Below are 12,225 nucleotides of genomic sequence, written 5' to 3'. Positions count from 1 at the left end.
TCGGTTTGCTGAGAGACCAAGTTCGGTCGGCTGGCCAAATTTAAAACATGAAGGTTGGTCTGCTGAGTAATAAAAAATTAAGCCAAAATGAGTTCAAGCGGCCGAGGCACATAGAGCTTAAAGGGACGGTCGACCGGGCAATTTTAAAAGCATTAAGTATTTAGTTTGGTCGGCCGAGGTCATTTGAACTCCTAAGGTCGACCGAGGCTCTTTGAAGTTGCATATTTTGCCTTGTTTTTGTCCTTGAACTTATTTAACCATGTGTGAGTAAGTTATAGCATTTTGTACTAAGGGTTTTGGGTCCTAATGGTCAGTTTATGGTCTTTCATATCTTGAGCATCTAATCCTTATCATGCATGAGATGCAATTATTATAGACCATAAAACTTAGTGCTATTACAATACATCTTGAAAGAATAAACAAAAATCTTTATACTCTTCTCCTTTGCAATTTCATCAATTGCGCCGAATGGTGTGCGCATTTATGTACTTCTCGGCTTCCATTTCTCATCTATCATCCGTAATTAGAAAAATAAACCTGTTCATACACTTAGCACACAGATGAGATACTGTGGTTTGTCATAATCAAAACAGGGATTGGACTCAAAAAGTCAACAATCTTCCCTTTTTTGATGATAACAAACACAAGAGCAAAATTTGGGTTTGTTTGACAAGGCTCCCCCTAACAATATGCATTAAAAAAAATGATATTCAATAAAGTTCACATACAAGCATGAAGACTTCAGAATTTTTCAAGTTGTGCATTTAAGTACAATTATCATTTTTCATTTTATGTAACAAAAGTTCTGAGAGAAAGGACTAATTTTGCTCTCACAAAACATCTCCCCTTTTGTCATTAGCAAAAGGGTTAAGCTAAGAAAAATATTTGAGCATTTAAAAAAAATTCTTAGCTTAAGAGAACTCCCCTTATTTAAAAGAATTTTGGGCATATATAAGCATCTTATTTTTGTTTTGAAAGATTTGGCAATTTATGCACACACAAAAATAAACAATATGACTGGTCATATGAGATTAAAAACACATGATAAACATGGTTAGACCAGGATTATCCACAAACCATTGCAATTAAGACATATCATAAGACCTGTAAAAGATTGGAGTTTAAAATGTACGACATATGATAGCAAGGTGTAGGTTTGAGTATAAAATTAGTCTAACTAGTTTGTATTTTCATGTATAATTACTGAACCAGTTATGCATTGAAAAATAAATAATGAGGCAAGAGATAATGAATTTTAATTTGGAAAATATTTCTTGCTGTAAAAAAATGTTCCCCCTTTGATGTTTTCAAAAAGTACTTGGGGATACCAATTGTTGGAATTGGTGTATTCCCAAGAAGAGGGGTGAATTGGGTATTTAAAAATTATCCTTCCTAGGTTAGGTTCAAAACGCAGTCAGTAATACACAACCTGGGGTCTTTCTAAAATAGTCTCAATTCCCCAAGCAATTAACTGAGCAAATATTCAAAGCACATATAGCAGACTCAATAATTCACAATCATACACAATGATAAAACATGAACATTTTAGTGCAGGAATTAAATTTGCGGAGGTTAAAATTAGGCACAATAAATGTTATCACGGTTCGGCCAATACTGCCTACGTTCCCACCTCAAGCTAACAAGTAAGAAACATGAACATTCAAGTGCAGGAACTAAATTTGCGGAAGTTAAAATTAGGCACTAGAAATGTTATCAGGGTTCGGCCAATACTGCCTACGTCCCCGCCTCAAGCTAACAAGTAAGAGGATTCCAATAAGTGCTCGCTTAACGAGTGGAGCATCACTGATTACATCACCCTCTCCTTGCTGGGCAAGGGAATACCCCAGGTCAGATTCACAGGGCTGACCCCAACCTTTACGACCACACCTTAGAAAGGTGTACCTGGTTTTCCTAATCGGGTTTAAGCAATCCGGTGCACGTTACAAGCCAGTGCAATCTTCTTCCAACCACACGTCGGGAATACAAAGATAATAAATTTTTGTGTACAAAACTAATGCTTCTATGTTAAGCAGATGATGTACAACAATATAACCAATGCACTCACAAATGATATAGATTTATGCTCAAGTGAGACCTTTTCAGGCTATATGATAACTCTCAAGAATGTGTGTGTATATATATATATATATATATGTGAGAGTGAAACCTTTGATTCAATATAGTATATTCAATAAATGAATAATCAAAGGAACTTTAAGAAGCCCTAAGCAAATATCTCAAAGATATATATATTAAGCACAACTGATATTTAGGGTTTAAGCTTGCCAAAAACTTTTATCAAAAATAATATGCAAGCTTTTGAACCTTGTAATAAGGATGCAAGTTCTCCAGCAAAGATGAGTTCTTCCCAAACAATATTTATCAATAAAATATGATGGGAAAAGAACTTTAGCTTACTCTCAAAAATCAAGATCAAACAATGTAAGTATGAGAGAGTAGTAAGCTTGAAGATGATATATGAATGTGCTTATAGCAATATAATCAAGCTCTCTACAAAAATGATTCTCTCTTCTTGAAAAAGATTTTAGCAAGAATGAATGCAAGGGAGAATGTATAATGTGCTTTCTGATTGAAAGATGTAAGCAATGGAGTATAAAAAAACTTATTAGTGTTTTTGCTAATTAAATTGCTAAAGCTATCTCTAATCAGGGCAAATGGTGAAAGCCCCCTATAAATATTACCATTTGGGACACGGCGGTCATTTTGAAAAAAATTAATTAAAAATTAACTATGATTATCACGGTAAGAAAATTGTGAACCCAAGAGGTACGGTCGACTGAGGGATAGGGTCGGTCGGCCGAATAGACAGATATTTTGAATTGAATTTCGGGTCCGGTTGGCCGTGGAAGATGGCCGGTTGGCTAGCCATGGCGATTTCCCGAACCTTTGTAAGTTCGGTCGACCGTAGGTCAGAGTCGGTTTGCCGAGAGACCAAGTTCGGTCGGCTAGCCAAATTAAAACATGAAGGCCGGCCTACCGAGTAATAAAAAATTACCAAAACGAGTTTGGGTGGCCGAGGCACATAGAGCTTAAAGGGACGGTCGGGCGAGCAATTTTAAAAGCATTAAGCATTTAGTTCGGTCGACCGGTGCTCTTTGAAATTGCATATTTTGTCCTGTTTTTGTCCTTGAACTTATTCAACCATGTGTGAATAAGTTATAACATTTTGTACTAAGGGTTTTGGGTCCTAATGGTTAGTCTATGGTCTTTCATATATTGAGCATCTAATCCTTATCATGCATGAGATGCAATTATTACAGATCATAAAGCTTAGTACTATTACAATACATCTTGAAAGAATAAACAAAAATCTTCATACTCTGCTCCTTTGCAATTTCATGAATTGCGCTGAATGGTGTGCGCGTTTAAGTACTTCTCAGCTTCCATTTCTCATCTATCATCCGTGCTTAGAAAAATGAACCTGTTCATACACTTAGTACATAGATGAGATACTGTGGTTTGTCATAATCAAAAGAGGGATCGGACTCAAAAAGTCAATAATCATGTTGTAAAGTTATACCTAGAGGAGAGGAGAAGAAAATAAGAAAAGAAGAAAAAAGCAAGAGAAAGTAGGTGGTAACACAGCAGTTTCCTGGAGCATTACATTCAGCTCCAGGTCTGACCTTTTATATTATTAATAATAAAAAACGTGAAAGAGAAAAATACCCCACTTGCACTGCATAATGACTAAAATAGCCTATCTCTTCCAACACTCCTACTATTGGGAAATCTCACAATGTGCCTATGACCAGTGGGCTCCTTCTTGGGTGTGGTGGGGGTGGGGACAGTTTACTAAATTATACTTTTGATGTCAAATAGAAGCACATGCATAGATACACACACACACACACACACACACACACACACATATATATATGTAAGTTTAACATTGTTATTTTATTACAGAATATGAATTATTTATGTACTTGTACTATATTTTTCATTATATAAATACTACGTATTTTTTATGTTTCATTATATTTTGCATAATTTAATTTTATATTAGTTGATTAGTATGAGTAGTGAAAAAATGTGGACATGGTCAAATGAAAAAATTTCTCTTTGCCAAGAAGAAGATGTGAGTCTAATTTCCACTACCCTTCTCATTTGAAGTAATTTATTAATTATATTCCTTTCAATGGTTGACATCAAGATGAGCACCGTTGTGTATCTTGTGCTTCCTTTCATGGAATGATTTTTTTTAATAAAAAGAAAATTGATTAAGAGAGGGAGAGAGAGAGAAGAATACAAATTAAAGCTGGACATGTAGTCCTCTAGAATAACTGAAGTAAACTGAAAATAAAACTAGTTAAAACAACTTAATGAAAAACCTCTTCTCCAATCCCCTTCTATCTTGGTTAATAGTGCACTCAAATTATCTAATTCTCATTGACCCTTCTTTTACATGCAAATTCTAGCAATTCTAAACTCCCGATTCAATTGATTTTCGTCTTTATACTACATATCATTTGTTGTCACTTTGGGGACAAATCCCACTGCATATATACCCTAATACCCATTTGCTGATCACCTTCAAGATACTTTCTTCATTATTCAATATTAGGATCCCCTTCCAAATCTACAGTTGTGGTCTCTCAAACAGTAGAAGTGTGCCTAGGCACAGATTTCATCTATCAACAAAGTATTATCACAAACAAAATAACTATCATACTCACAGTCGTCACTTGATTCATGCACCTAACTTTCTCCTTACCTCTTTCGCTTGCATTTGAATTGGCTTTTTCAGCTAGAATACTTTCTTTCCGTGGGCTATCCAGTTGTGAGAAGCTCCCATACCCATTCATTTTATGAATTTTCCTTGTTCGCTGGATGTACCCAACATTCTTAAAAAATTTTGTGCAATTCAACCCTAATTCTATCACCATAAGTCTGGAATCCCTCTTTTCTCCAATGACTAGACATTTTCTACCGCGAATCACATTCTTTTGTTGATTTCCATGTTGATGACCTCCCTGTTTTGGTAAATACACCAGCAGATTCTTCTCTTGGAACTGACAAGGAACTGGTGCTGTAGAAGGCACCTCTCCATCATGATCAGCAACATGATTGGACAACCTCGCCTGCAGATTCCTCTCCTTTCAGACCTGATTAGTCTCCACTGCTTCCTGAACTTTTAATCAGTTCTTCAGGTGTATTCTATACAACTTGGCTTGATCTATGACTACTAATTTCAGGGAGTTTTTGGATTGAGCTGACTCTTGGTCTCCTCTTAACTCTAACGGTGTTCCATATTTCCTTAAAAACACGTTGCATGAGTCCCCATGATGCTGAAGATTGCTTACTGAAGCAACTGGCTTTGTAGGGGGAGTTTGGGGGGGGGGGGGGGAGAGAACCTGATCTTCACACTGATTTGGGTCTGACGATTGCTGCAAATGCCATTCATCCTGGTTGCATCCCTTCCAGCTATTTGGATCGCAAACCTTCAAGTGGTGTCACCAAAGAGAAAAAAACCACCTTGGTTGGGCTTCATTGTTGACTATGGGCTGTTTTAAAGTTTCTCCACTTTTGTGGTGAGTATTCCTTAAGCCCAAGACCAACATTTAAATCATTTTGGACTTTATAATTTGAACTTGGGAGTATTTGAGCCATCGCCAACCATTAAAGCTCAATATTTTCCTCCTCTGTAATAATCAAGCCGAAAGCACCTGTGTGCACACAACGCTTCTTCTCCTACTAGGACTTATGAAACCCTAGTTTACCCTGCATTACTATCCCTGAAGTCTTGATTGGGCATTTGTGCAACTCTTCCTCCTTGACACAATGCTGTGATCTATTCATGCTATAAGCCTTCTCAGTTGCGCAACAAATAGAATGAGATGTTGAGATATTTGATCTTCTGTTTGGTGTCAGTGTATGGGGTTCCAACAATTTTGAGCGATTTGTATTTGGTTTTGAGCAGATGGGGTGTTTTTATCCTAAATTGCAATTCACCTCATGTGTACTTGTTGAGACTTTTGGGCATCACCCTCAATGGATAATGGGAATTCAAGGAGGGCATTAGACATGTGAGTTTCCTAATATAATCAAATTGAGGAATAGAAGATACCCCCTCTGAGATTATAGGTAATTCTCAAAGATCTCCCAAACCAGACAACTATTTGTTTAGAGTGAGATAATCTCTGCCATAAAAAATAGAGTCCCAATGGCAAGGAAGCCAAAGCATAATCATGAACTAGAATTGATTTTCAGATTTATCATATTGTTGAGAAATTCAGTTAATGTCAGAAATCATGAGTAAGATGACAAGTTTGTCCTGCATGGAGAAAAAATTGCAGACCTTTACGTTATTAGTTCAGAACTTGTTATTCTTAGAGTTCAGAAGTTTGATCATCAGTTTGTCATGCATGAAAAAATAATCCTGAACCTTCTATTTTCTCTAGTACAGATTTGTGCATATTTTTAAATAGAAATTGATGACCTACATTTTCCATTTCAATTTTTCACATGTAAAGGTAATTTTTTTTATTTTTATCACAAGAGAAAGTTCAATGTTTTTTCTCACCATTTTGTTTTATTTGCAGATACCTGAGCTTGATTTTGAGATTCCTCCAGAGGCTCATCGCGGAACTCTTTCAACAGTATCTCTCTGATCTTCTGTTTGTTCCACATTATATGGCATAGATTTTTCTCTAACTTAAACTACAGGAACATGTCTTCTTGATACTAGGGTTAATTTGATATCACCTTTGAAAATCCTGGTGATAACTTGTAACTGAATTTCCCAAATCTCAACTTTAATCCTTTTTTGATTTTGCACTCAACTGTAAGAAAACAGGCAAGATTAGCTGTTGCTTGATTATAACATGTCATTGACTTGTGATGCTCAAATTTTCTAATGTTCATCTAGAGGTGTCAATGATTTTAGATGAGAAAATATGCTTGATTGACCTCTGTAATAGATAATTTCCTTGATAGCTTGGTGACTCATTCTTCCATTTTTTATCCTCAGATATCATTGATATTTATTCATATTAATAGTTAGGGCAAAACATACTGGCCTCCCTTGAGTTACTTGAGGACTGGACTCCCTTGAGGTTTGCCGAAAAGATGCAGACTGCTCTGACATTGAAAAAGTAACATTGGCTTCCTGACGTTCACATACAGTAAATTATACCCTTTGGCAGTTCACCCCTATGACAGTGATATAAATTGTAATATGTTAGTGAAAGAAGCCATAATGCTGAAAATACTCAGATATTGTTCCTGAATGAGGTTTAACGAGAACACTGTCAACAATTCAGCAGATTTATGCTTTCATGCTAGAGAGGGTACAGATGTCATTATATGCAAATGTTAATGGTTTGTTATGTCATTTTTGACTATCAAGGGGGGGGGGGGGGTTCTGAAGCAGCTGATTCTATGGTGTTCCTGGTTGACTGGTCGAGTTTCTGCATCGTGTGTGTTCTTTAGCACATTAAATTTGTGCAGCATGATGTTTAACTGCCCCTGTCGTCTAGCTGCAAACTTGAGATATCCAACTTGGTTCTCTACATCATATGTGAGTTTATGTTAGGACAATAAAGGAGGAGAAACAAGAGTTGAGATTGAAATTCAGAGTGTATTTTTTATCTGAAGAGAATAATTCTCATAGACTGGCCAACGTTTTTATATACACCAACGGCAAAAATACATCTGAGATAGTAAGATAAAATATTAATACCTTACACCATAAGCTGCTCCCACTTTTACATTCCCTCTCAAGCTAGGGTGTCTAAATATCATCCAACTCCAGTTTGGTACTGCAGAAAGAGAAGCGGTCATAAAAGTTTGTGTAGTAAGCACTTTATGAACAAATCTCCTATGGTTATAGGATTTCACAAATGGAGTAGATACAACCTTCTTCATTACAGCACCTCCCAAAATTATAGTCAACGTGGATATGTTTTGTCCTCTCATGGAACACAGGATTGTTTGCAATCTAGATAGTACCCTCATTATCAGAAACGATATTCATAGGTTTTGTCAGACAAAGACCCATTTCTGATGTAAAACATGTCAACCACAGTAACTGATTGACTGCCCCTTCATCAGCAATAGAAATATCTACAGCAATATTATCCCCTCGTTCTCTAATTGACATGATTATCGCTCAGAAAATGTACAGCACCTGATCGTTGATGTTTTTTTTTATAATGAAAAAAAGATTTCATTAGTAGATAAAAGAATTTACTGGAGGGAAAATGAGATATCTCCCTGGACAAACTGGGACAATCCAGAAAAGACAAATAAATATAACAATAACTCATTCATCGATCTTTAATCTTTTGCCAAAAACTAGCCTTGTCTGCCTTAGAGTATCCCATAATTAAAAAAAAAAATACTTCTATCAAACTTATACACCAGTCCTTTACCATGAGAGCTCTTGAGGTACTAAAGATTTCTACAAATAGCATCCCAATGTGGGTGCTTCAAGTTCTCCGTAAACTTCTTAATAAAAGATACGTTGGTCTCTGTGATATTCATGTGCGACCAACCTTTTTTATGGATATTTTTTTTTAAATCTGTTCTGTCATCATTGGACAACTTCATATTTGGATCAATCGGATTATTTGCTCTTTTAGCTCCAAAAGTACCTGTTTTAGCCAGTAATTCTTGAGTGTACTTCCACTGAGATAGATTAAGCCTTTTCTGTATGCAGCGACCTTAACACCAAGAAAATATTGAAGGAAAGGTCTCCAGACCATTGACTTGAAATTGATTCTAAAGCCAAACACTTGACATCTGCGATTCCATTAGGATCACTTCCTATGATGATAATATCATCAGCATAGACAACATGAAGCACTACACATCTCATTTATCTTAAGTCTTGACAAAGACAGTGATTAGAATAACACAATATAAAGCTGAACGAAGATACCACTTGTTCAATTTGTCAAACCAGGCCTTAGGGGTTCGGATAAGAACATAAATGGTCGTAAGCAACAAGCAAACATTGCCACACTTCCTTAGCAACATTTCCCAGTGGTTGCTCCATGCATACCTCTTCCTCCACATTTGTGCAAAAATGCATTTTTAACATTGAACTGGTACAAGGGCCACATGAAATTAACTGCCAAAGGGATTATAAATTGGATAGAATTCAACTAAATTCAATGTCTAAAAGTAATCCACACCATAAGTTTGAGTCTAGATAATAGTAAATGCCAGTGACGCTAAGCCAACTCTTCACTTGGAAGAATATCTGCCAATTCTCTTGTGCCTCATGAAGTAAACACCTCCATCTTTGAGTCCATAGTTTGCTTCCACCCAAAATTAGCTACCCCGTCAATGTGAGAAGATGGGATAGAAACAAAAGAAATAAACAAAGGAAAGAAAAGAAAATAAGAGGAAGATAAGTTAGGAAAACGTAATTTTAAATAGGACGTATGATGAAGGATTTTTAAGTGCAAGATCTGGTACATTTTTTATGAGAAATGGGCAAATCTAAATCTTCTTGATTGTTGAGAACTAGAATCTGATACAGTGGAGGACTAAAGTGTTAACTGGACGGCTGTAGTGAGGTTGGTTCTCCTTCTACAATGTTTGTATACCTTCAAATGTTTCTTTGGTGCAGTCACGGATGTGTCACGTGGAACTATAGCAAAGTTTCCTGCAAAGAAATGAGAGCGAAAAATAGTGGATCTGGACAAGAAGTAAATCACTGATAGCTGATGTGCCTAGAATATCCATTACTCAAAAAATAAGATGCTTCCTTAAAAATGGTTACATCATGTAATGCTTATGACTGAGGATCATAGCACTGATATCCCTTTTGGGTTCTAAAATACCCAACAAAAAAGGTACATTTAACAGCATGAAAAGATAACTTGTATTGATGAGCAGGCTGAACATGAACCAAACAGGTGCGGCCATAAACACAAGGCACCACAGGAAACATAGGAGCATCATGGTATACAGTAGAGAACAGATCAAAATGGTGTCAGCTGGGCTGTAGTCTCGCTTTCTGCAATTCTGTGTTTATTACTTTATTACATGTGTTAGATTATACCTAAAAGCTTAAGCTGTTAGGTTGTAAATGTTAAGGCTTGATTTTTACATTATTGGCCCACCGTAATAGCTTAAGCTTTTAGGTAAAGTGGTAATCTAATAATATGTTAAAAAATAACTATCTTATTCCCTATAATTCTCATTGTTCGTCATTTGTTTTTCTCTCCACATGCAACAGGGGCTGCATGTGCAGAGAAGTGTTAAAGCTTGATGCGCATCATTAGCCCATGACCCAATAGCTTAAGGGTTTAGATCAGGAGATGATCCAACGCATCTTAATTTTTGGTTTATGCATTTCTCGTAGTTGTGTTTTAAGAATTTCCATTTTTGCGCAATCTTATATTTGGTCTTAATTATTGTAGGTGGAAGGAATATTAATGAGAGCTATAGATGACTTGCTTGTGCATCAAGAAGAACGCAAGGTGCATTTTTTAGAATGACAATATTTCTTTGTTTGATGCAGCATCTATATATATTTGTTTTTTCTTTACCTGTATCTTTATATATCTTTTGGCTTTTCAGAGAGTGGATCCTCAAACAGCTGAAGCTATAGATCAGTTTTTGTTAAAACTTAAGGATTGCAAAACAGGAAATTCATCTTTTACTTTCTTCCTGGACGATCCGGCTGGTAACAGCTTCATCGAGAATCCGTAAGAAACAAACCACAATTCCTTTAAAATCACTGACTCTGTAAATTGGATGGATTGCTCCCTTGATCAGGCTTGTTCGGCTTTCCCTTTCTTTGAATGTGCACAGTTTGAAGATCACACTCCTTAAAATCCAGATAACAGAAATTATTTCTGGACTCGATTCTTTCTTTTGGTGAAGAAGCAAATGCTTCTTGTCGCTCAGCTGCCTCTTATATTGGTGGTGATGTTGGTGTGGCAGAAACACATGAAAAAGCAAAAAGAATCTTCTGTTTCAAATTGATTGATTCTTTTTCCAGAATTATTTTTTAATCGGATTTGCCAGTTCCCTCTGGTTACAAAAGGTTATTGTTTGATGTGATTACCCTTCAGTGGTATATGTCAATTGAGCGACTCTCTTAGCCTTGTCTTAGCTAGTGCATACTGCTTCAATTTTTTTGTCCAAATGGATACTTATGGATTTACTTATTCACTTGTTAGTCCTTTTATTTGTTTTCTCTACACATTCACTTATTATTCCTTACTATATAATTAGGTTTGCTCCATCTCCGGATCCATCATTGACCATCAAGCTCTATGAGCGTACTCCTGAGCAACAGTCTTCCTTGGGATACCTTGTTGACTCATCACAGTTGGCAGGTCCTCGTGAACAAGAATCAATAGAGGAAATTGATAGTTCATCCAGGCAATTAAAAAATACACCACATGGATTAGTTGGGGCGGCAGCTGGCCATCGAGCTATTGCCCAGAGTAATAGCACTGATATTGCCGGAGCTATGTTTCATTACTCAGCACCAGAAGAGGTTAACAGTCGTTAAATTTTCTCTATAGATGCACTCTTTGTTTATGTCTATTATGGTACGGTACTTATTGTCTATTGTTGTTTGGTAGGTAATGACTTTCCCATCGACATGTGGAGTTTGTGGGACTAGGTGTGAGACTCGAATGTTTGTTACCAGTATCCTTCTTAAATCATGGATGTTCACTTGGTAATCATTGGTGTTAATATCCTGCAGTACACAATATGTATTGTTTGATAGTGACTGCATAAATGGCTTATTAATATGAATCGAGGGGTGGATCTCTAGATGCTTGTTTTTCGGAGGGTTGCTTTCACAGTATTAAAGAGGGCCTGGCAATATACAGTTTGTATTGTGCGATATGTGAGACATACCCTGTATCATTTGATACAGAAGCCTGGAATGGGCATGACTGCCAGTCGGCCCCTCTGAAAAAAATCACTTCAGTTAATTATTTTTTGTTTTTAATTTCCCATAGACATAACATATCTAAAAGCTATTTAAGACCTTTGAAATCAACTAATCTTCTGAAATTTGTTGGAATCTTGAAATTTTTGGCAAAACTTGTCAAAATATAACCATAGAATGAAACTTTCCTGGAAACCATTTGTGAGATTTAAACACAAAGTGAAATATCTCTCTTAATTTATCCTATTGTTTCTATTGAAACCAAAAACTATTACAAGGGCTTTTGAGGTTATGTGAAAAATTAAACTTCAATATTAGCAACAACATTTTGTTTGGTC

The 12,225-nt window shown here is 36.2% G+C and overlaps 1 protein-coding gene across 2 annotated transcripts in view; it reads left to right on the top strand.

Moving 5' to 3' along the window:
* LOC131159690 (uncharacterized) overlaps nt 1-12,225 on the top strand; it is a 44,023-nt gene that overhangs the window by 15,354 nt on the left and 16,444 nt on the right. For both annotated transcript variants that reach the window (XM_058114782.1, XM_058114783.1), the window contains exons 6-10: nt 6,564-6,620; nt 10,395-10,454; nt 10,555-10,682; nt 11,215-11,482; nt 11,571-11,637. In XM_058114782.1, the coding sequence (XP_057970765.1) occupies nt 6,564-6,620; nt 10,395-10,454; nt 10,555-10,682; nt 11,215-11,482; nt 11,571-11,637 (580 nt within the window). The remainder of the gene's footprint in view (nt 1-6,563; nt 6,621-10,394; nt 10,455-10,554; nt 10,683-11,214; nt 11,483-11,570; nt 11,638-12,225) is intronic.

The sequence above is a fragment of the Malania oleifera genome, chromosome 7 (assembly GCF_029873635.1).
Source record: "Malania oleifera isolate guangnan ecotype guangnan chromosome 7, ASM2987363v1, whole genome shotgun sequence".
NCBI lineage: Eukaryota > Viridiplantae > Streptophyta > Magnoliopsida > Santalales > Ximeniaceae > Malania > Malania oleifera.
This window is presented reverse-complemented; position numbering and strand designations above follow the sequence as displayed.